Below are 26,132 nucleotides of genomic sequence, written 5' to 3' on the forward strand. Positions count from 1 at the left end.
GCTGAAGTTATTTGGAGCCTCGGATAGGCTAGAGGGCCAAAACAAACCCTGCAATTGGCCGAAAAAGATGACTCTGAATAGCAAGCTTGCTAAAGTACACCATAAAGAAACATGTTTCATTAGTCTGTATTTGTAAATATTTTACTCTCCTGGATTTACTTCACTCACGGTTGTAAGAAGACCATGGTTGCGTATCATTATTGAACGTGAGAACTTAGGTGAGCTATGCGGCTTTATATTTTCCCGATATCTTGTTTTAGAACGATCATGATGTTGCTGTGATGAGTTGAGTGAATCAAACTCAATTCCAAGTGTTTATTGTCATATGCACAGTAAAGTTGCGAGCGAAAAAGAAAATAGATACAAAGGAATGGTTGACATTTCTTGAATCCCAAGACTTTAACCTTCCGAATGATATTTGAAACGATGCATTTGAGTGACATCGTACGGACACCGCATCCGCACGTGTCTACAACACGTATTTGCTTCTTTGCAAGCTTTGGGAATGTTAAGGGGGTAATAAGTTTGACTGAATCATCTGACTGTTTTGTCGACGTTCCCATTGTAGCGCCTTATAATCCGGTGCGCCTTATCTATGGAAGATATAGGACCAAAAAATATTTTTTGGGGGTGCGCCCTATAACCCGGTGCGCCCTATAGTGCGGAAAATACGGTACTTGATTTTGCTATAGATAAATGAAAATATGTGTTGGTTGCATACCTGTAAGCTCCAGGGCTCCATGCCCTTACAAACTGTCGTATTTTCCCTTACAAAATACAGTGGAACCTCGGTTCTCGACCATAATCCGTTCCAGAACCCTGTTCGAAAACCGATTTGGTCGATCACCGAAAATCGTTTTTCCCATTAAAAGTAATGTAAAATCGTTTGAATCCGTTCCAACACCCTAAATGTTTACCATGACCGTAAACATGAAGCTAACCCAGGCTAATTGTACGTTCGCGTTAGCGCAATCTTCCGTACGAAAGATTACGCTACATGAACGTGTAAAAATAAAAAAATCAGGTCGTTTACACGTCATTTAGCACCGGGATCTCCACAACAAGTGGTGAGCGGTTAAAGGATAAAGAAAAGATTTATGAATAGGATTTCTTACCTTTGTGGTGGTCTGCAGATGCCGTGCTCTATTCCCTCGAAAGAAGGGAAACTCGCACATCTTCTTCATATTTTGCTATTATTTCTTTCTTAAATGCAATAGTTGTACGCACTACTCTTCTTTTTTCACCTGTAGCAACTTTGCTGCTTGCACCGACCTTCTTCCGAGGCATAATTAGGGGTTAAAACACTCCGTTCACCGATATTAAAAACGAAAGCAAAAAGAAGTTCGCGGTCACGTGACAACAATTCTTCACGAGGGGTGGGGGCAATCTACACTCGTACGCCGCTCAGCATTGCCCCTAGCATACCGGCGTTCGAACTCCTATTTTTTGAACGAAAAGCGAAGCAAGAATTTCTCAAAATTTTTGGTCGAGAACCGATTTGTTCGAACTGAGAGGCATTCGAAAACCAAGGTTCCACTGTACAAAATAATCTTACACCATATTTTTTTTCAAACGTGTTTATTTATGTAGTTTAACATGTTATATTGTACATGTGTTTCGTTATATCATTCTGTACATATTCTTATTAAAGAAAAAAATAAAATGTATTAAAAAAGACTATTTCACAGGGACAGAAAATACAACCCTTTGCAGCCTTGTGACTGTGACTGTGAAGTGATCGGCAACAGTTGGAGGCATGTTGTGCTCTGCGATGAAATGGCAAAACATCACTTCTGCAGCTGTTGAGGAGTCTTCAGGTGTAGTGCCTAATTTCGACTCCTCTGCAAAATCCTCCCCCCCCTCGCTGCGCTTCCGACATTAGGCACTACAGCGGCAGAGGCATGCGCACAGTAGCATCAAATGCTCGCTTCGTTTGCAACGGCCCATGATCTCAGCAAAAGTACACCGGGAATAATGGATCCCCAACTAAAATGCAGGGCCCCGCTCGCACTAGTATGAGATTGGGGCTAATGAATAGCAACTTCATGTGTGCAGGTTTTTACTTTTTGGTGGACATAACAGCAGAAAAGAGCCACCAGGCTTGACAACAAAAAAATGTTGCACTGTTTTATTTAACTTTTGTACATATTGAGTCCATTAAAATGGCTGAAGTTACTGAAATTAAGTGTTCTGGATTTCATTAAAAACAGCTAATTGAGCATTGAAGGGAATTTCAATTCAAATGTTTTGGTTACCTGGTCATTAAAGAAAACGTAAATATATTATACTATCACTGGTCTATACTGCCTTTGATTCAATACATTTGAAAAATACATTTTTGGGGGGATTTTGCTCATGGCTTGATATTAGGGTGGGATTGTGCGTCCTTAAGTGTTTTACTGTATGTTAAATTTGCAACTTATACAGTCAACTATATTCATTTTTGACTTTTTTTCTGGCTTACCCAGATCATGCTTTTAAAATATCCCATAAAATATTGATTTTATAAACTGCTTGTTCTGATTTTCAATCTTGGTCAAAGTGGGTGCATGTTGACGTCACTCACGCTGAAAGAGGAAGGTAAAGGAAACTGCCACTCACCATTTTTCATGCATGAGAAATCCTCGTGATTTATGATCATTCTTTGCACTATCGATCATCTTTGTCATGAAGAAACGATGGCTTGGGCGCAGTGTTTTGCTTTTAATCGTCGCCCTCTGCGTGTTCCTTTACGTCAAATTCGAATGGGTCTTGGGCGGACGCTCTGCACCCTTGCCAGTCGCGGCTGGTCGAAATCCACCTGCGGACCCAGAAGCCCCCCCTGAGGCAGGGAGCCCTCAAGGCTCTGGTTTACGCCTGGAGGACATTTTTATAGCGGTCAAGACCACCGGAAAGTTCCACGCTACGCGCCTTGCCCTCCTTTTGGACACATGGATCTCCACAACCAAGACGCACGTAAGTAATGCGCATGGTATTTCTCTGTCACTCTGCTAAACAAAAAGAGTACTCTTGGTCTTAAATGGAACAAAACAATTAAATAAAATCACAGTAATCCCTTGTTTTTAGGAGAGGTTGCGGATATTCAAAACAAGGGAAAAAACAATTTACTGGCTCTGGCATTTATTTGTTTTTTTCCCAAATAACTTCTGCACTGAACTTAGAGATCTGGTCAATCTCCCGGACAAAATATCAACACTGCATGGGATGGAAATAGCACAGAAAAAAAACTAAAGTATGTACCAACAACCCCCAAGGTTTCACCCAAAACATTACCATCAACCAGCAAGAGCTTAAACTTCTCACTAAATTTGAATATCTTGGAGCTGTCATATTAGAAGAGGGGTATCATTGCCAAGTTAGCTTCAAACCACACATGCACTTGCCAGACTTAAACCCACCTCGAGGGACATAATATACCAGTGAAATCGAAGATCAGACTCATGCAAGCACTGGTAACTTCCATCTTCCTCTATCCTTGCGAGACATGGACTCTCACAATTAAGCTGGAAAGGAAAATCCAGACAAGGGAGTGTGATGTCACAAGAAAATTGCATTAGTTTCGTAGCCCATGTGACAAACAAATAGCTCAACACCATCAGAGGGCACATTGGACCCAACCAAAAACTGTTGCCAACTGTGCGCGGACGAAAACTGCAGTGGTATGGTCACGTCAGAAGATCATTAGGATGAGATTATTCCACAGGGCACAGTCCAAGGGGGCAGTAGGAGAGGAAGACCGAAAAACAACTGGATCGACAACACAGGGAATGGACTGATGCCAAGGTTGCTACGACCCAAGAACAAGCCAGGAACCGTCAGCGACGGCCCCAAAACAGGCCAGGAACCATCAGTAGTTGGGAAAACTGTTGAGTTTTGCCTCAGTCGTGCCCCGACAACCCAGGTGGTTAAGTGATCTGTGAATTGTCAATTATAGTTTAAAAATAATCTTGCTTCCATACTATATTGCACTATAGCATTGAAAATGATTTCAGGACATTATCCTTACTTCAGAAAACAACACAAATGTGGAGTAAAAATCCTGTTACCTTCCTTTACTATGTCGAGGAGTCCAACTTCATAGGTGATAAAAAGTATATTTTTCTGCCTTTTGGTGTTTTTGCTGAAATGATGGCTTTTCAAGAAACTCAAAATTGAAAAAGATTTGCCCCAATGTAGGTATGTCAAGCCGTTTGTGTATAACTCAGACTGCAGCGGTATTGACGCACAGGCAGACACAGGCAGAAAAGGGGCTTAGCAACTGTTCAGCTAATAAGAATGCAGAATACAATGAAGGATGAAAATCCGCAAAGTAGCATAACCGCCAAAAAGCATACCACGATACAGCGAGGGATTACTGTACATGCAAAATAAGAAAATAAGCAAAGATTATTCATCTTCATATTTACAATTCTTGTTGTATCACGTAGATTTCATTGTCGAATAGAATATGTCTGAAATTGCCGAGTCCGAAAAGTTAGTGTTCAACTGTACATTCAAGTAATAATAAGTATTAATAATAATACGTGTTCGGATCTTAAGGTGTACAAAGCACTTTCAGAGGACAGCATCAACCTAATCAAACACTCAAGCGCACACACACAGGAAGTGGTCTCGGGGGGACAGGAAAAGGAGTCTTGTAACAATACGAGAAGTGCAGAACAGGAAGTTGAAAAGATGATTACATGAGTGAACACACTTTTCTCAAGCACTTTACATACAATCACACCACCTCATCATTACATAAGATTCAACCGATACTTGTCTGACTTTTTTCTTGTTATTCCTGCAGACATTCATTTTTACGGACATTGAAGATAACCACCTGAAGTCTGGAGGTATGAGAGCGAAGTGTAACTACTTTAATCAATTGACAGATTTACACACTCGAAGCTTCAATTTCCCAATTAATATTAAACCACCATAAATTACAATTGTTATAGAGGATGTGTACAATGGGTATAATATACAAGTAAGGATACCCTGATAAAATCCTGATTTTTTGTTAAATAGGAAAAATAAACACATAAAATATATGCTTATTTGTCAGAGCCCGAACGGACAGAGTACCCAGACGCGTAACGTTTTCACACAAGCTTTATTTTACGGGAATTAGGCAGTCATGTGCTTGAACACAAATGCTAGTGATTCGGCGATCGCTGGCTGGAAGAAGTGAAACAGAGAAGTCAGGCGCGGGAAAACAGGAAGCCAGAGGCAGACGAGAACGATACCGGACAGGACAGACAAGATCGATACCAGATACAGGATCGATACCAGATACAGGATACACAAGCAGATACCGGACAGGATCGATACCGGATACTAGATACAACATCAAGATGCCGGACAAGACGGGATGGATACAGATACTGGAGCAAGATACCGGACAGGGCAGGACAGACAGAATTGATACCGGATACTGGCTATACAAGCAAGATACCGGACAGGACGGGACAGACAGGATCGATACTGGATACCGGAGACTGGAGAAAGATACCAGACAGACAGACAGACAGACAGACAGAATCGATACCGGATACTGGATACACAAGCAAGGTACCGGACAGGATGGGATCGATACCGGATACTGGAGACTGGAGCAAGATACCGGACAGGACGAGAGAGGCGAGAGCAATATCAGATACTGGAGCAAGATACCGGACAGGATGAGACAGACAGGATCGATACCGGATACTGGAGACTGGAGCAAGATACTGGACAGGACGAGACAGGTGTGATCGATACCGGACACTGGAGACTGGAGCAAGATACCGGACAGGACGAGACAGAAGGGATCAATACCGGATACTGGAGACTGGAGCATGATACCGGACAGGCCGAGACAGGCAGGATCGATACCGGATACTGGAGACTTGAATAAGATACGAGACAGGACGAGACAGGTGGGATCGATACCGGGTACTGGAGACTGGAGCAAGATACTGGACAGGACGAGACAGGCGGAATCGATACCGGATACACCAGCAGGATACCGGACAGAGTCAAAATACAAGTCTTGCAAGTGCAGAGGTTCGTTGACGGACTGACAAGCAGTGAATGTGAACACTGAGTTTAAATAGGAGGGAAGCCAATCAGGCAACGAGCAACAGCTGGTGCCAAACGAGTGGGCACAGGTGAGGGCAATGGGCAACCGTGACATTATCTTTACGTGGCTATTATTTTTCTCTCCGAATTACAATAACATTATAAAGTTCCAGTAAAAATGTTTCCAAAATGTGATGTCGGAAAAACAATACCTGACTCTATCGATCACTGTTTGTTAATTGTGTAATTATATGTCACTTCTAAACATTATATAATTGCTAAATTATTGATGAGCAAACACCTTTGCTAAGAAAGATACATCACGCGTTCTCATCAATTGGCATCATGTAGGCCGAGCACATGTCTAGCTATAATAAATAAATAAATGAATATGAACACGCTCATGAATAATTTGAGAAAAACAAATCTGAGGTTTCATAGGCTAGGTTCACATAGAGTTTTTTTCACCAAAGCGACCCAATCCGTCAAAGTCCGTCTAAATGGCATATATCCGTTTTTTTCTCTCTCCAGACCTACCTTCAAATCGAATAAATATCGGATCATTTGTTCTGTGACTTGTAAATCAGGGAATGGTGTATCGATAGTCTGTAGTTTGCAATAATTTGTGGTCTGTGCAGCCTTTTGAGACTCCTAGTGATTAAGGGCTTTACAAATCAACATGACTTGACTTAGCTTAACTGTTGTGGGAATGGTCGAGACACATTCATGTTACTTGCACTGTGACTCTGCACCCTCATGCTTTTCTGGGCATACATTGTTGCCACTGCCCCACAATACACCAAATCTTAGGTCTCTTTATTCTTAATATTCTTCCTAATATTCCATATAGGCTTCCAGCTCGGTAGCCTAGATGGTAGGGCGCCTGCTCCGAGACTGGGAGGTCGCTGGTTCAATCCTAGGCCGAGTCATACAACATTGGTACTCATTGCCTCCCTGCTTGGCGCTCGGCATTAAGGGTTGGAATTGGGGGTTTTGGTCACCTAGTGACTCCCAACACAGCAGTTGGGTCTAAAATGGCGGCTCCCTGTTTGGCTGCAGCTGCATCGGCTTGCTACAGTTTATCTGTATGGGTCAGGTGTATCGACATTTTGTTCTGCGTGCATGGTTACAAAGAATGACAATAAAAGTAAATTCTAAATTCTAAATAGGCGTAAAAACATTAAAATGTGTATTAATCGTGTACTTGCAGTACATAAAAGTAACACAATGTGTTGCAATTAAGACAGTTGTTTGTGTCAGCAGCTATCAAATCGTTATGAACGGACGCTGCTGGCACACAGATGCAGATGAAAAACTGAATATATTCATTAATGTTTATAACTAAGAGCCCAATTATAATTGTGAATCCCCAGTGTTATGAACTAAAAACTATTAGAAATAAAAAAACATTAAAATAAATAATGAAAAATAATATGCACGTTAGAATTAGAATTACATTAGAATTGTCTTAATTGACATTGATAATAGCACAGTGATGACAAGACCAGAACAGAAGGAGGACTCACAAGTTTATTGAAATAAAGAGGAAAGTCAGTGCCAGCGAACGGGTGCTCGCTGTACGCGGAGAGCAAGCCGCTCACGGGATCGGAGAGTGGTTCTGAATGCGGAAGTGGATCTTCTGGAGCGGGAGATCGTAGCGTAGTTAGATGGAAGTTCCTTAGCCGGGACGGGAGATCAGAACATGGTCGGGGCCAGAAAACGGGTCGTAGAAGGAGACAAACGGGGATGGACGAGTGGAAAACGGGTGAACGGTGCTTGAAAAGTGCTTGAATTTGGCCATGAAAAAAGTGCATGATCCCTGTAGGCCCGGGGTAGGATTGGCCTTCAGATCTTAACACTAGGCTGAAAATCCTGACAAAACCTTTTCCAGTTGCAAGAGGCTTACTCGCTTCGGAGTTGTCCGACCTTTCGCTATTAAATCGAGGCAATAATATATTTCCTTGTGCAGCTCAGTTTCTTCAAGTTGAACGGCTGTTGGCCCAATTGCTTTGGTGGATTACAGCCAATTCTAGTTTGTGATACTGGTGACATTTCCTGATGCTTGCCAGCAAGCGTTAAGACACCAACTCGGAATTGTATTGGTTAAATCAACAGCATTCTCTAAGATTGATGTTAGGGTACTGTTGAGTTTTTGTGAAGGATACATTTCTGAGCCTAGCAACGACTGATGGCCGAATAGTGATTGGTTCAATACTTAAATATGAAAGTACACATCTGGAAGCAGCGCAACCAGGGAGTAGCTATGAAAGGAAGCTGACAGACAATTTGGAATTTAGTAAGTATTGATGGACAAATTATAATTAACATCACAAGAGTCATAAACGTTTTAGGCCAGCAGAGAAGAGCTTGCACCATGACAGCACGTATACTGTATCATTTTTTCTTCAGGTTATAAGATGGTGATGACAGGTTGCCAGTCAGACCATAGTCAGCAGGCTCTGGCGTGCAAGATGGCCGCCGAGTATGACAGTTTCATGGCATCCGACAAGAGGTGAGACAGCAGTTTTGTTTTCTCTGTGCAAGATTTTTCATGACTAGGATTGTTCTTTGTAGCTTTGTTTTAAAAGCAATGTGATATTTGAGTTTCAAGATTTGGTCCAGTTTATATACAGGGAGTGCAGAATTATTAGGCAAGTTGTATTTTTGAGGATTAATTTTATTATTGAACAACAACCATGTTCTTAATGAACCCAAAAGTCTCATTAATATCAAAGCTGAATATTTTGGAAGTTGGAGTGGGGGTTTTTTAGTTTTAGCTATTTTAGGAGGATATCTGTGTGTGCAGGTGACTATTACTGTGCATAATTATTAGGCAACTTAACAAAAAACAAATGTATACCCATTTCAATTATTTATTTTCATCAGGGAAACCAATATAACAGCTCAACATTCACAAATATACATTTCTGACATTCAAAAACAAAACAAAAACAAATCAGTGACCAAGATAGCCACCTTTCTTTGCAAGGACACTCAAAAGCCTGCCATCCATGGATTCTGTCAGTGCTTTGATCTGTTCACGATCAACATTGCGTGCAGCAGCAACCACAGCCTCCCAGACACTGTTCAGAGAGGTGTACTGTTTTCCCTCCTTGTAAATCTCACATTTGATGAGGGACCACAGGTTCTCTATGGGGTTCAGATCAGGTGAACAAGGAGGCCATGTCATTAGTTTTTCTTCTTTTAGACCCTTTCTTGCCAGCCACGCTGTGGAGTACTTGGATGCGTGTGATGGAGCATTGTCCTGCATGAAAATCATGTTTTTCTTGAAGGATGCGGACTTCTTCCTGTACCACTGCTTGAAGAAGGTGTCTTCCAGAAACTGGCAGTAGGACTGGGAGTTGAGCTTGAGTCCATCCTCAACCCGAAAAGGCCCCACAAGCTCATCTTTGATGATACCAGCCCATACCAGTACCCCACCTCCACCTTGCTGGCGTCTGAGGCGGACTGGAGCTCTCTGCCCTTTACCGATCCAGCCACGGGCCCATCCATCTGGCCCATCAAGACTCACTCTCATTTCATTAGTCCATAAAACCTTAGAAAAATCCGTCTTGAGGTTTTTCTTGGCCCAGTCTTGACGTTTCAGCTTGTGTGTCTTGTTCAGTGGTGGTCGTTTTCCAGCCTTTCTTACCTTGGCCATGTCTCTGAGTATTGCACACCTTGTGCTTTTGGGCACTCCAGTGATGTTGCAGCTCTGAAATATGGCAAAACTGGTGGCAAGTGGCATCTTGGCAGCTGTACGCTTGACTTTTCTCAGTTCACGGTTATTTTGCGCCTTGGTTTTTCTACACGCTTCTTGCGACCCTGTTGACTATTTTGAATGTAACGCTTGATTGTTCGATGATCACGCTTCAGAAGCTTGGCAATTTTAAGAGTGCTGCATCCCTCTGCAAGATATCTCACTATTTTTGACTTTTCAGAGCCTGTCAAGTCCCTCTTCTGACCCATTTTGCCAAAGGAAAGGAAGTTGCCTAATAATTATGCACACCTGATATAGGGTGTTGATGTCATTAGACCACACCCCTTCTCATTACAGAGATGCACATCACCTGATATGCTTAATTGGTAGTAGGCTTTCGAGCCTATACAGCTTGGAGTAAGACAACATGCATAAAGAGGATGATGTGGTCAAAATACTCATTTGCCTAATAATTCTGCACTCCCTGTACAGTATCTGCTGTAAGAGTTTTTTTGGGACTTTCCTCAGATGGTTTTGTCACGTGGACGATGACAACTACGTGATCGGCAAGAGGCTTGTTTCCTTGCTTGCTTCCTTCCCACAAGACAGCGACATCTATGTAGGCAAGGCCAGCCTGGACAAACCAATCACAGCGTACGAGCTATCCGATGGAAACCGAACGGTAGCATGACACAAATTAAATAGGATTCGTTGCACAGTAAAAAAACAAAACATTATGTACTATATATTAAAAAAAAACTACCCTACACATTTTTAAATGTGATTTCCCGTTTTTACCTTAATCAGATAAACACTGAATCATTTGGCATTGAATTCTTCAAAAGCTAGTGTGCAAGTTAGATGGCTTATGCCAGGAGTGCACAAACTTTTCAGAAAGCGGGCCAGTTTAGTAAGATTTGGTATTCATCCAAGCATTCTTTGAACAGTCTTTAATAAATTCACCCTCCGTAAAGGTTTGCAGTGCTTGACGATTAGTGTCGTGACTTTGTAGCTTGCTTTTGTAGCATTTTTATTTTTGGTTTTTGGTTTTTCAGGTACCCATAGCAGCAGGATAGCGGGCAAATATGTCATCTACCCTCTAGCCGAGGCTTAAGTTATTTAAAATTAATGCAAATGACGCGACCTATGAGGTGTTTATTGTTTATCTATTTTGGTTATTATTTAAATCAATTACTGTATTTATTTATTTGGCAAGGAATGTTTTTTATCACTAGGAGGCGCTTTATAATACACTCTGTGTCACGGTCGCCTTGGTGACCAGTCTGCCCCGCCCTCTGGGCAACAGCTGAAGCAGTTCCACTAATTGTGGGTCTGCTATTTAAGGCTGCATTGTGGGCTCTGCGGTTGCTGGTTCATTACTCTTATACACAATCCCGGTCTGTTATGCTTGTCCTGTTTTAGTCTGTTATGCCTTGTCATGTTTTAGTCTGTTATGCCATGTCCTGTTGAGTTCGTGCCGGAGGAACTCTGTATTGTTCTGTTTTGCCCCGGAGTATTGGGCGACTTTTATTTTATTAAATAAAACTTATGGATCGTCAACGCATTTGAGTTCTCCCTTCATGCCTCCTGCCTCCGTTCTGGTCCGGTCACCTTCCACGCCACCACGCCCCGTGACACTCTGTCCCTTTAATCTCAGGTGACGATTCAAAACATGCTAACAACTAGCATTACTATTTAGCAGTTCAAGATTTTGCCTATTTGAATAGAAGCGCCTGAGGGTGCAAGACATATATTCTGGATCCTATATTATAGATGACTCATATTACTGCATTTAACTGTCTTAGATGGACCTCTTTTGTCCTGGTGGCCAAGGTGACACAACAGAAACAACAACGAGGAGTAGCACAATCAATTGTTGTAACATTGAATCATACTGTTTCATTTGTTGCTTTTGTATATCTTAATGATTTGTATTTCATATTAATTATTTATCATCTGGTCCTGTGCGTGTTTTCGTATGTGCAGCGGGAGGTGAAGTTTTGGTTTGCCACCGGAGGAGCTGGGTTCTGTCTGAGTCGGCCCCTTGCCCACAAAATGTCCCCCTGGGCCCGGTACGTTTGTATGTTTCCTTCCCGTCTGAAGTCTGCCTGGAATCACTTTAAATAAAAGTGTATTCAGTGGCCACCGCTTTTTGGCGACGTCTTCAAGGATCCGCCTGCCGGACGACTGCACAGTGGGCTTCATTGTGGAGAAGCGAGTGGGGGTGTCCATGATTCATTGCTCCTTGTTCCATTCGCACTTTGAGAACCTTATGTTGCTTCGCCGCAGCAGCATTCTGCACCAGGTTTGTGCTGTCCCTCTTGTGAAGACACTTGACACTTTAATATTTGATCAGGGACGTACAGTGAAGGGAAGCAGGTGAGGCAGGGCCTCACTTCTCATCATAGAAATGAAAAAAATACATTTTGGTTGTATTACTTAATGGATTTTTATAGTTCTTTTTTATTTTACTTCGGAATGTTCTTTTTTAAAATCACTGAATTTTCAAATTTTAATTTTGATTCATTTCAGACCGATAACGTGTTGGTAATGAAATTCAATACCAGCACTGTCAAAGAGAACAAATAAACAATTTTATCACTATAATTTACCAACAATGTAAAAACAAGTACCAATAATAGTGAGGACAAAATACCCATAATGCTAAGAGAACAGAACACACTAAGACACTTGCAGTGAGTACTGAGACCATACAAACTGTTTGTAAAGTAGTTTAAACCTGTGAATATTTTCACACCAGGTACAGACACACAAAAACCTTTAAGCCTTGTTCAAATTGTAGGATTTTAAATTCTCCAGATCCTCACAAATGATGAGCCTTTTCTTGAATTGCAAACATTTCTGTACATTTATTGGCAACATTTAGTTAAACACTTTAAATAAGATTAGAGCTCTTTTATATTTGAGCAGGTCTGAAATTTGAACAATTTAGACTGCTGAAATATCTCATGTGTATGATCCAAATAGCCATCCTTGAGTATAATTGGCAGTGCTCATTTTTGTGCTGTAGCTGACGGTTCTATTGTATTTTGAGTGTTTCCCCTCACTTCAACACAATATGTCAAATATGGAAGGATCAAGGTACAGTACAAAGTACGGAGTGTGTTCTTATCCAGAAATGGTTTTACCTTGTTTAAAACTTCAAGCCTTTTGGAGATTTTATGTTTTATGTGTCTGACGTGAGGTTTCCAGGAAACTTTGTTACCAATTGTGACTCCAAGGAATTTGTTTTCACTCACATTTTCAATTGGTGCATCATTAATCAGAATAGGTAATTTTATGTTTTATTAAAAATGTCATGATGACTGATTAATTTCGCCTGTGCCCGCTCGTTTGGCACCAGCCGCTGATGGCTTCCTGATTGGTTCCCCGTCCCTTTTAAGCCCAGTCCTTTCACTCACCAGTTGTCAGTCCGTCAGCGAACGTTTGTTGTTACAAGGCAAGCACTTTGACTCTGACTTCTGTCGGTCCCGCTTTTTGCACCCGTTTTCCACCCGTCCGTTCCTGATCTCCCCGTTTGTCTCCAGGTACGACCTGTTTTTTGACTCCGACTACTTTTGCTCTCCCGTCCCGGCTTACGACCCATATTTGATTCCGACCACATTTTTGCTCTCCTGTCCCGGCAAACGACCTGTTTTTTCCGTGCTGGACACCGCCATCTCCCGTGCTGGAAAATCCACTTCTGTATTCGGATCACGGTCCGATTTTGTGAGCGGCTTGCTTCCCGCGTCCAGCAAGCACCGGATCGCGGGCGCTGCCCTTCCTCTTTCTATCAATAAACTTGTGAGAAACGTTACGCGATTGGCTCTACCCTCTGTTCTGGACGTGACAAAAATAGCCCAAGACATTAGTTGCGTTTTTTACATTTAATGACAGACACCGAAATGGCGAGTGCTTGAGAAGCCTAAGTGTGAATTTCCATTACTAATTAAATCAAATTGATTTGCAAAGTACTTTTCAGGCAATACATTGCCACTCAAAGTGCTGTGTAAAAAAATCAGTGTACAATAGGACAATAAATCCCTCTCCTTTATACCCGCCCAACAACCCGAAACACGAAATACTGAACACAAATCCACAAAAGGGTTAAAATACAATAAAAAAAGAAAATAGTAATGGACATAAAAATGAATAATGGGAAGGCAAAGACTAACCATGTGTGGAAAGGGACCTGAGGGAGGCTTATCCACACTGATAGGATGGCAGCAGATGGCCTCAGGATTTTCAGCTGTCGAACCACTACTATGCCAAGAATAAATTCTCTTATTATTGCCCTCTGATGATGAGGCAGGACAACTGCCTATGCCATTGTGCAGACAGTTAAATGGACGCTGTGTATTTTTTGACCACGAAAATCTTGCTCTATTGTGTACTGCAAACGAAAACAAGTGCTACAAAGCACACATAGAAAAACAAACAGAGACGTACAGTGATAAAACCAGATCATTTTACTGTGTGTTTGATCTTGGCCACCTGATGTAGGGTTATAGGAAGATAGTTGGTTATTTTTATTTTTTCCCACTATTGCTTATTTGTTCAACTATTATGCACTGTTTAAATTATTGTCACTTTTTATAACCTAAATTGTTTCATTAAAATAAACATCTCAGGGGAAGACTTTTAGAACAGGTTTGAATTTATTTTCTGAGTGATGGGTCATCTCCTACTTACCTTGCAAGTTCAACATCCATTAATGTCTTCTTTCCTTATTTTGATCAGCTATTACACTGTAATCTTATTAAAATAGAACAATTTTTGCCCATTTTTTGTCCAGCCTTTCGAAAAGATTTTGTACGGTAACCCTTGAATGTCCTTTGTTTTCACAGACGATAGACATGATCAGACTAACCCTTACCCAGTTGCAAATAAACAATACAATTTAATCACTCTAAATAATTAAATTAAACCCATTTTAGGATTTACTGCCCATGGTTTGACATAATTCCATTATTATTTTGGACATTGCAAACAAGTAATATTTCTATTTTAAGTTTTCATGTTGGCATCACGGCAGCGCAGTGGTTAGAGCGTGTGCGTCACAGTTCTGAGGTCATGAAAACGAACCTTCCTGTGTGGCGTTTGCATGTTCTCCCCGTGCTTGCGTGGGTTTCATCTGGGCACTCCGGTTTCCTCCCACATTCCAAAAACATGCATGTCAGGTTAATTGGCTGGTGCGAGAGAGTTGTATGTCTCTGTGTGCCTTGTGACTGGCTGGCAACCAGTTCAGGGTGTCCCCTGCCCACTGCCCGAAGAAAGCTGGGATGGTTCCAGCATCCCCGCGACCCTACTGACGATAAGCGGTGCAGATAATGGATGGATGGGAGTTTTCATGTTGGCCAACACAGATAGGTTGATTCCTCTGAAGTCCAGCTGCTATCCTAAAGTTGGCTACCTTACATATCATATGCATGAATTGTAATTCGTTGAGCTATTGTGCATATATCTATATTTTTTATTATTAAAGACAACTGTAAGTGTTCATTTTTTGTAAATCTAATTCTATCACCAGACATGTACCTCACAATTCAGTGACCTTTGTAACCTACCACACAGTGTAAACAACACATTCGGTTGTCTCAACGAATACATATTGACTTTCAAAAATATACAGTAAACATGTATTTGTGGCAGGTAACTTTGAGTTATGGAATGTTAGAGGACAAGATGAACAGCGTGGCGCTAAAAAGTGGTTTCTCCAAAGAAGAAGATCCATCCAGGTCGGTTAGTCATTTATCAATGCAAATAGCAAATCAATAATCATTATTCCTCCCTAATCAGGTTCAAGACCCTGCATTGCTTACTGCACCCTCTGACCAGATGGTGTCCCTGAACCACCTTCAAGGATAACCACTATCGCTACATCCGAACCTGAAAAAGAGTAATGATTGTCTTGATTGAACTCTTTAAAGTCATAGATCCAAGTTCAGGTTCAAGAGATTTTTATTTTCCCAATGGGGATTCTATTGGAGAAAATGTAAAATTTGCAAAGTTATTAAGTTTTTATGAGGTAAACAAAGGGTGCTTGACCGCTTGCTTAGCATGTCCACCTTACAGTTCAGAGGCCATGGATGGAATTCCAAGTACCGGCCTTCCTGTGCGGAGTTTGCATGTTCTCTCTGTGCTTGCATGGGTTTTCTCAGGGTTCTCTGCTTTCCTCTCACTTTCCAAAAACACGCATTGCTGGTCGATCGGTGAATGTGTGAGTGAATGACTGTCTGTCTCTGTGTGTCCTGTGATTGTTCGGCAACCAGTCTGGGGTGTCCCCTGCCCATAGTCTGATGTCAGCTAGGATGGGCTCCAACACCACCACAACCCTAGTAAGGATACATGATTTGAAAAAAATGAAAGAACCCAATAAATAGGGTTGTTGTGCAATGCCAAGGATTTATTTTAACCATTAAGACATGCAATCCCAGGTGTGTATTACTTTTTTTTTAGTTCCTTTTGTCATCTCATTTTTATATTTTTTTGAACATGCAAATTTAAATAAAAACCAAGACATATCTCCGTGTGTGATGCGATGGGAAAGGCAAAAACTATTTCTAACTGTGAAATTTTATTTTGGACACCTAAAAATAATGAAGACAATATGGCATCAAAAGGGAGAGAAAATAACCGAGTATTTTTTTTTAATTTCTTACTTATGCGACACAATATAAAGGGCTATGTGGCTCCAAAAATAGCCCCTAGATGGCGGCTCCATACCACGTCGCGACATCCCAATAGCCGTGCATTGTGCCTCACATTCACTTGTTAGTTCTGCGTACACGAATTCGACCAGATTGCCACAACCATAAGATTACATTTTAACACGTCCTATTTAATCAAGTAATCATTCGATTTACATGAGCATATTTGATTAAATTAAGTGACTTTTGCCTTTTTCTTCTGCCATAGCGGCCTTGTGGCTTATGCTTTTCTTTTGAGTTGTTTTAGTTGAACATAAAGGGAGTTCCATTGAAATTTCGTAAATATTTATTTGGAATAATCATATTTGAAAAAATGTGAAGCACATTGCTAAATGTGAAACACATTGTAAAGCGCTTTGGGAAGTCTTCATTGACTTGAAAAGTGCTATATAAAATGCAGATCATTTCATTTATGATTGTAATTAGCTTGCAAAATGCTCCGAAAACATCAATTTGTATCCATGTACCAGAGGTGTGTTGAGTAGCCAAACGTTTTACTCAAGTAAAAGTACTGTTACTTCAGAATACCATTACTCAAGTAGAAGTAAAAGTAGACATACAAATACTTACTTGGGTGAAAGTAAATAAGTAGTTGGTAAAAGAAATACTCAAGTACTGAGTAACTGTAGCAAGGAAGAATTTATAGATTTTTTTTAAACAACCAATCAGATCATCAAATTATCAAAGTCCATCCAATCAACAAAAAATACATTTAACTTAATAGTAGATTAAAATAATGAACGTAAGTTCAAGTGCTTTAATAAACAATAAAATTAAAATAGTGTAAATCAAATAGATAAATTAAGTACATGTAGCACCAAGTATCACATTTAAAGCTTTACTTATCTTAACAGGCTCTGCAAGCAGAACAACACGCTTGTCCATGAACTCGAACTTAGCAGACATTGCATATTGTAGCTGGTGTTTTGCACCCTTTTTAAGAGGAACATGCTTTTTATTTGAGGCCAGGGATGCTCCTCTTCATCTCTGTTATCATGGTCGGTATTGTTAAGAGACATTTTCTATCTGTTTAATCCATAAACAAAATTTCCCCCGATGATCATGTGACAAGGCTGCTACGTTTGATTGGTTAAACATGGTAGAGCCTGGCGGAGTTCTGCTTCAACATAAACGCGACTTATCGGAGACATACAGATGCGTACTTTCGTGGAGGGGATTTATTCTTATGAGAGAGCAAGTCCATGTTGCCCAATGTAGCGGAGTAAAAGTACCGTTTTTTTTCTTCACAAATTTACTCAAGTAAAAGTAAAAGTATAGGGATTTAAAAATACTCCTAGAAGTGCAACATTTCACAAAACTTACTCAAGTAAATGTAATGGAGTAAATGTACTCTGTTACTACCCACCTCTGTCATGCACAGTGCATACTATTTTGGCTGATCACACCCTCTGCTGTGAACTGAAATTTGAAACAACCACCTTTGGGCAAGTGCAAGGGTTGGAAACCCAAAATGTTAAAAGACACGTATTGGATTGAAAACTGTTTAAAGGTTGCAAATAATCTGCAAATTAATAAAGGTAAGCCTTTAAACATGTTTTGTTTGGAAATTGTGCTGTCATGTCTTTTTATCCCACAGAAATCATCAATTTTTGTTTATATCAGTCCTAAATGAAAATATATGTCTATATTAGGGAGGTTTGTTGATTTTGCTTCTCGGAAGATTCTGTGCTAAAGCTAGAAACATATTCACATGTATCTCAAGGCACCAGTTTAAATGCAACTGATTGTGAATTCGTGCGTGTCAACAAACCTGCTGTCATGTGTGTATTTTTGTGTATACCGAGGGTGCTGTGCATTTTCGTAACATATTTTTCCGGTGTGCATAAATGTGTGTGCTTATGTGAGAGGAAGTCTGCATGCAGATGTACGTGGATGTCAATGGATTTGTCTACGATTGTGTCTGCGTGTTCACAGCTCACGACTCTCTGATCCACCACCTGCCCACTTGTTTGCAACTGTCTGAGTGTTTGTGTTTGTGAGACTCTGAACCATCCCTGTATTAGCGAATGGCAAAACATGGATATATCATTGACTCACATGTGTTGTGCACACATACAAAAAGTCATAACAACACATGCCTTAAGACAAACCCGACACGCACATACATCAGAAATGTAAGGTGTTTCATCAGTGCCAAATTTATATCTATGTGTAATATGATATTCATTTAATGCCAAAATTCTGCCAATGTTGTTGCCATGTGCATATTTCAAGTGTCGTTGCTTGTGTCAATGTTACCTTACATTGTATGTGTGTACACATAACATGATATTTAAAAACGGCACATACAACCTCCAGCAAAAAGTATGGAATCACCAGACTTGGGCATTCCCTCACTCAGACATTTTATTCTGCAGAAAAGTCTCAGATCACAAACATGAAACAATAGTAAGGTCTTTCCAAAGTGCAACTCCCCAGCATTCAAAAACACTAAAAGAAATGAAAAAATACATTGCAATGGTGAGTAAATGTTAATTTTATACAGCAAGTGCAGGGAAATATACAGTATACGGGATCAATTCTGGGGAAAAAAATATGGAATCATGAAAAACAGACAAAGAAATAACAATAAAATATATCACCAGTATTGAGTTGCACCACCTTTGGCTTTTATGACAGCTTGCAGTCTCTGAGGCATGTACATGATGGGCGACATACAGTATTCCATATCAATCTGGTGCCAACTCTCTTTGATTGCAGTTGCCAGATCATCTTTGCAGGTCGAAGCCTTGCTGTGGACAACATTTTTCTATTTCCAGCACAGGTTTTTAATTGGGTTGAGATCTGGGCTATTTGCAGGCCACAACATTAACTGGATGCGTGTTTCTCCCAAAAATGCTTTCACGGTTTTTGCTCTGTGGCATGATGCATTGTCATCTTGCAAAATGAGTTCATCATTCCCAAACATTTTATCAATTAAAGGAATAAGAAAGTTGTCCAAAATGTCAATGTAAACTTGTGCATTTATTGCAGATCTGACCACACCCATCCCCCCAGTGCCTTTGCCCGACATGCAGCCCCATATCAATAAGGACTGCGGGAATTTTGATGTTTTGTTTAGGCAGCCCTCTTTGTAAATCTTGCACCAGACAAAAGTTCCAGCATCCTCACCTTGTCCAATGCAGATTTGTGACTCATCACTGAAGATAACCCTCATCCAGTCATCCACAGTCCATGATTGCCTCTCCTTAGCCCATTGGAGTCTTGTTCTTTTGTGTTTAAACGTCAACGATGGTTTCCTTTTAGCTTTCCTATGTGAAAATCCCATTTCCCATTGGCGATTGTGCACAGTTCTGTCACATACATTGACACCAACTTCCTCCCCTTTCCTCTTCATTTGTGTTGTTGTGCATTTTCTCTTTTCAAGACATATGGCCTTTAGTTGTTTGTCTTGACGCCTACATGTCTTGTCCTACCAGTACGCTTTATTTAAAAAACCTTCCCATGCTGTTTGTACTTGGTCCTAATCTTCGATACAGCTGACTCTGAACAGCCCACATCTTTGGCAACCATACGAGTAGAGTTACCATCTTCAAGAGGTTTAACAATCGTGTATTTGGTCTCAAGAGACATCTCTCTTGTTAAAGCCATGATTCTTGCAAATCCACTTACAGTAGTTCAGGCGCCCTCCAAGGTGTAATAACGGCACTATTTTTAACTGCTGACTAACGAGCAGAATTAATCGAAGCCAGGTGCACAATTAAGGAAAGGAAATTGACTAGGTGTGTCCTTATTTTTTACTCAAAATGCACTGATTCCACATTTTTTTTTTTTTTAGAATTTTAGTGATTCCATATTTATTACCCTACACTTGCTCTATAATAGTAACATTTACTGACCATTGTAATCCATCCATCCATCCATCCATTATCCGTACCGCTTATCCTCAGTAGGGTCGCGGGGGTGCTGTAGCCCATCCCAGCTATCTTCGGGCAGTGGGCAGGGGACGCCCTGAACTAGTTGCCAGCCAGTCGCAGGGCACACAGAGACAGACAACTCATTCGCTTATTCACACTTAAGGACAATTTGGACCAACCAATTAACCTGACATGGACAAATGTAATGTTTTTTCTGACTTTCTTTTAGTGTTTCCAATGTGTTGCACTTTGAAATTACCTCACGATTGTTTCATGTTTAATATTTCACTTTTTTCTACTGAAAAAAATCTCTGAGTGAGGGCTTGCACCGCACTGGTGATTCAATACTTTTGGCTAGGGGTTTAAAACAAAGAAACCCCCAGGTAATGCTCACAGCTATCCTTAAAGGGAAGTGTGTTTTATTTGAACACTACAGGTCTTTGTATTGTGAAGTGAAACCGAAAACAAGTGCTACAAAGCACAGAGTGACCAAACTGCACCATATCTTTCTCATTTCCCACCGCAAGGGGTACCTGTAGCGGCAATATGCCGAACCATTATGTCAACTCCCTCTTGGAGAAGCTCATGTAATATAAATGCAAGCTTCTCCACCATGTTTTCTATGCACCCATGAAAGCCAAAAGGGAGTGGCCAGCTTGTTTTGCTGTTGACTGCAAATGACATAATTTACCTAATAATGCGTTTGAGGATGCTTTGACACTGATTTTTTCCAACTCGGGCTGGCTCATTTTACCCTCTGACCTTGCGTTCAAGACGAATATGTAGATGAATAAGACAGATAGCTTATAGTGTTGGTTTTTTTTTCTTGTCATTGAGATAAATAAATAATTAATTCACAAATATATATATTTTTAATGAATAAAACGGGGACCGAGAGCTTAAGCAACTGCCAATTATAAACTCCTGATTAAAAAAAAAATAACTGGCATTCAAACTTGATTTATGTGAAGGCCACCAGGGCTAGGGTCTGGGTGAGGTTTGGCCAGATCAGGTTTTCCACAAAAAATTTTGGATAAAAAGATTGTTTTGTTACTTATTCCTCCTCCTTATGTCATTGTTTACGTGCTGCCGTCATTAAAATATGAATAACCTATGTATGTTTTCTTGGTTTTAGTTGAAAAAGATACAATTTTTTATTTGTGATTTTGACAAAGATTAGATCACATTTGATGGTATTTTTTGCAGAAATGTGAGAATTTTCTTAAGGTTCAGACACTTTTTATAACACTGTAAATAAAAATGAATGTTCAAATGTATTTTATCCTGATGGGACTACAGTAACCCCAACTTCCCACGTTCCTTGAAGGCATTATTTCCAGCCATCAGCCATGTCACTCCAAAGCGTAATGGCTGCTCGAGGCTGAGCAAAATCTGGCATATTTTTTGCTTCATTTATATTCTAAAGACACACTAGTAATTGAAATTCTATAGTGCGACAAATCCTCATCAATCTTCACATTAACGTACATGCACACCCAGTAAAAGAGCATGTAGACACTCATCAGGCGGAGGAGAGACAGTGCTTACCTCCCTGTTGTTACCATAGCGACCACAACCAGAACAGCGCTTGAGATTCTCCGCGTGTTCCGACGCTTCCCCTCCCGTCCTTTGCCTCTCCCATAGAAGACCACCTCCTTCACCTCCTTTCAACTCCCCACCTTCATCATTCCTTGAATACTTTGTCATCTTCATCAATGCCAAGGGTCTCAAAGAAGATCTGTGGTCATATCTTTGGTCGTTTTTCGGGTTGTTTTGGTCGCTTTTTTGGTCATTTTCTTGGTAGATTATTTTTTGTTTTGTCGAGTATCGTTTTTAGGTTCATTTTTTCTGGTCATTTTGGGCCCCTCTTGGTGTTTTTGGTCATTTTTGATTGCTTTTGGGTCACTTTTTAGTCATTATGGGGGAGAGTGTTTTCTTCAGTCATTTTTCAGTAGTTTTTTGTCGGCTTTTTTTGGGGAGTTCATTTTTGGATCACTTTTGGGCTGTTTTTGGTCTTTTTTTTCATTTTTTGAGCACTTTTTGGGTAATTTTTTCAGTCATTTTTTTGTTTGTTTTTAGGGCATTTTACTGTCGATTTTTGTTTTTAGGTTTCTCCTTTTATAATCATTTTGGTTAATTCTTATTTTGAGCTTGTTTTTTTATACAGTTTTTTTCAGTCATTTTATGGTCTCTTTTGGATTGTTTCTTTGTTGTTGTCATTTTTGATGATGTTAGTGGTGAGTAAGAGTTGCCTTATTCAAAACAATTCCTGTTCACTGTTCTATTCGTGTTTCGAAAGTTGAAAGTGAAATACAGAAATTGTTAATACAAGCAATTTAACTGACCATTTCTTTTTTCTAGTTAGCAACTGTTTCTTCAGTCATTTTTATCTCATCTATTATTATTTTGTTTATATATTTATTCCTGGTTGAATGATTTACTTGTTTATTTTTAATATATTCATTTATGTTTTCATCTTATTTCATGTCAGAAAAAAATAAGATATTTGAGAATATTAGAGTTTTTATCAGAGCCCTTCTTGTGGAAAAACGGATTTGGCCGACACGCCTTACCCACGTCAATTTAGTTTGAGATTCCTGATCAATGGCAAAAAAAAATCAGACCTGAACTTCTCGGATGACGTCATAGCAAAACGGCCATACTCTCCGCCAATTAGACCATTGGACTTTAATTAGTTTTGCCCCTTTCAAAGAATTCTGCTCCGGCTAACTACATAGTAGATCTCCTACCAACATTGTTATTTTTTTATTTGACAGTTTCTGTCAGCCAGAGCAGAGCAAATATTTAGACAACCCCATGGCCTGCACTGATTGGTTGATTCATGGCTTCGCTGGTCAGTATTTAGATGATGATAGCAGGGTGCAAGTGTTCCCGAGCAATGATTGATAGCTGCTCCTGCCACCACAGGAGATCTTTGTGTTCACATTACTATGTGTGTTTTAGTGTACGTTCATGCCTGCATGTAAATTTGTTCATTTCAAACTATTGACCATGTATCTGTATCGATACCATCCTTTTTTAAGGTGTTTTTACTTGCAATGGTAGCAAATATCGTTTTTGCTGCCTTATTGTTGCCATAAGTAATAGTAAATTGCCATTAAATACAACTATCGTATATTTAATCCTGTAAAAAGAAATATGACATACAATAATGTCAATTTCAAGTTTATTAATATATCACTTCATTCTTAACGTGCAGTAGTTAAAACATTCGCCTAACACTTGAAAAGTCCCGGGTTTGAGACCGGTCGAAAACATTTGTTGTCCTGGAGAGGGATGGGCGCCACCAGACTGTACTTGCCCAAGACACACAACAGGAAATTGAACCCCTACGACCCTAGTGGTTAAGGGATCCACCCAACCACTATCACCTTTATCGTTTTTAACCTATTATTGCTCCGCGTCTTTTACTATCCCATAATGCCATCTTTCTCTTTTATATGCTCTTATCATCAAATTTTCCTTGTTTCCGTCCTGTGGGTACCACTATCTATTACAGCAAATGCATATATATCATTGAGTAATAAGTATGCTCTTATCTTACATTTTAGTTTATTTGTGGAACATTTTATTTGATTTTCTGCAAACAATTGTGTATGAATTTACACAAAAACGTTCCATACATCCAATGAATACAATTTTAGAAGAAATAGGTTATTTATATGTTTATCCATTATGCAACTAGAAGTTAGGCAAACCAAATCAAAAAGGGAAATAATAACTGCAAAGTTAAATCTTTATTCATGCTTTTTTAAAATTAAATCATGTTGGTTCATAGTCGGAAATAATGCTAAAATGTACTCAACGTGAGTTGAAAGTATACCTAAGTGTGTATGCTTATCACTGTGATGCCTCTGAAGAACAGCTGACCGAGGCTATAAATAACTGAACTAATTTTCTACATGCATGTTAATTATTATGGCAAAAGTGAGAGAAAGGAGAGAGAAAAAGGCTTTACTCATAATTCCCACCAGGGACGACTTCGATTGGAGCTGTACAAGTCTGTGGCTTTACTGTTAAAAATGCATATTCACCAACCACACGGCGGAAAAGGAGACTGTTAGGAAAGTGTAAGCCTCTGCTTTAAGTTTGATATAAAAAACAAACAACCTTTAAATATGTTTACAAAACAAACACTGTTGTGAAAATGAAAAAATAAAATTGGATCTTCTCTCGTCATGTCTTCCTAGCCTCACTTTAATTGTTAGGTTGATATATTAGAGTAGTTATTGACTTATTATGATCATTATCACACCGCGTCCTCATCTTCTTCTCGCCAAGTGACAATGTCGCAGCCACTTTTCCCTATCTTACCACATATCCCGACTGCGGTTTTCCTTCTCAACCACTTTGCTGCTGTGGACGTTCGTCCTTGCAAATCCGTTTTTTTTCATGCGTGTCTAAGAGCTGGAGCTCTTGAGGGGAAAAAAGTTTCAAAGAGGAGGAAATGACAGGGATTTCTCTTTTTTTCTTTAGTTTTCTTTTATCCATCTTTGCTTTATTTACTTGGAGAATAACTACCAAAGTTTGTGAGGAGAAGCACTAGCAAACTGCACTTGCGTGGAAACGGGGAAGAGGAGATGATGGAATGACAATAATGAGAAAGAGCTAATGACAGAATGGAAATGAGGAACGGATGAGGATGGAATGATAGTAATGAGGAAGAGGTGATGTCAGGTTTGAAACAGGATGGATATGAGAACGTGACGATGGGATGAAAGGCAGGAGGTCTTGATGGAATTGTTGAAACGGGGAACATGCAATGACAGGATCAAAAAAAGAAAGAGACAATGGTAGGATAAATATAAGGAAGAGAGAACGTTATGATGAAGATAAAAATAAGTGGATTAATTGATGAAAAAGAGGATTATAAGATAACAGTGTGGAAGCATAGGGGTGATGATCGAAGGATAGCCATGAGTAAGCTGGAGTAAAAGCCATGAATCAAGGTGGAGAAAATTAAACATTTAGCACTTAATTGATAGAATGAAAACGGGTATGAAGTTATGACAGAGTGGACATGAGGATTAGGGGATTATATGAAAGAAACAAGGACAAAAGAATGATGGGAAAAAAGATGGTGATGGTGAGACAGTAGAAACAAGGAATTGCGCATGACCCAATAGAAATAAGGGCAGAATGATAGAATGAAAAAAAGGAAGCGGTGATTGCAGAAGGATATGAACATAGATGGGTGGCAGGATGGAAGTGAAAAAAGTGATATTAAAGGGATTGAGACAAGAAAGAGGAAATTAAATGAGGAAATTTATTGAAAGGAGGGTTGCAAACATGATGTATTAACAGCATGGAAATTAGAATGATGGGATTATGGGATGAAAAAAGAAGAGAATGACAGAGCGATAGGCATCAGGAAAATGAAATGTCATGGTTAAAATGAGGAAAAGGGGACAGGGGATTTCAAAAAAGGATAAGGGGAATGACAGGATGGAAACAAACGCAGGATGATGAAAAGCTGGAATTGCTGAAGTTGTAATTATTTGGTCATGGAAGAGGTTATCACAGGATTAAAACGTGGAACAGCCGGCCGAAGATTAGTAACGAGACAGCATGGAAACAAGGAAAATGTGATGATGAGAGCATATAAAAAAGAAAGATGGCATCATGGAATATTAAAAAGGGCGGAGCAAAAACAGGTTGGAAACGATAGATGTGATAGTGGTTGTGTCATGATTACTGATTCGGGGCACCTGCGGCTGCCCCGTTGGCGCCAACAGTCCTGGTTGCTGATTGGTTCCCTGACTCTTTTTAAATTGGCTTCCA

At 40.0% G+C, this 26,132-nt stretch overlaps 1 protein-coding gene across 3 annotated transcripts; it reads left to right on the top strand.

The window, feature by feature from the left end:
• The first annotated feature begins 2,596 nt into the window (after window positions 1–2,596).
• Window positions 2,597–17,076, top strand: LOC148361486 (beta-1,3-N-acetylglucosaminyltransferase manic fringe-like). 3 transcript variants are annotated; one of them, XM_088343135.1, is made up of 8 exons: window positions 2,597–2,955; window positions 4,790–4,835; window positions 8,452–8,554; window positions 10,271–10,424; window positions 11,729–11,814; window positions 11,882–12,047; window positions 15,395–15,480; window positions 15,542–17,076. In XM_088343135.1, the coding sequence occupies exons 1-8, from the start codon at window positions 2,668–2,670 to the stop codon at window positions 15,591–15,593; spliced, it is 981 nt and encodes a 326-aa protein (XP_088199261.1). In that variant the 5' UTR covers window positions 2,597–2,667; the 3' UTR covers window positions 15,594–17,076. The 3 variants fall into 3 exon arrangements, with proteins under 3 accessions (XP_088199261.1, XP_088199262.1, XP_088199263.1); XM_088343136.1 differs by having other exon boundaries at window positions 11,912–12,047; XM_088343137.1 differs by lacking the exons at window positions 15,395–15,480; window positions 15,542–17,076 and adding an exon at window positions 13,291–13,427.
• The last annotated feature ends 9,056 nt before the right edge of the window (window positions 17,077–26,132 follow it).

Source organism: Urocampus carinirostris, chromosome 8 (assembly GCF_059441175.1).
Source record: "Urocampus carinirostris isolate Australia breed hairy pipefish chromosome 8, RoL_Ucar_1.0, whole genome shotgun sequence".
NCBI classification, from domain to species: Eukaryota; Metazoa; Chordata; class Actinopteri; order Syngnathiformes; family Syngnathidae; genus Urocampus; species Urocampus carinirostris.

Bases quoted from the DNA above. Each gene is read 5' to 3' on its own strand.
- LOC148361486 (XM_088343135.1), top strand. From the start codon at position 2,668: ATGAAGAAACGATGGCTTGGGCGCAGTGTTTTGCTTTTAATCGTCGCC. The intron at 2,956-4,789 runs GTAAGTAATGCG...TTATTCCTGCAG, and splicing joins TCTCCACAACCAAGACGCAC to ACATTCATTTTTACGGACAT. The intron at 11,815-11,881 runs GTACGTTTGTAT...AAGTGTATTCAG, and splicing joins AAAATGTCCCCCTGGGCCCG to TGGCCACCGCTTTTTGGCGA.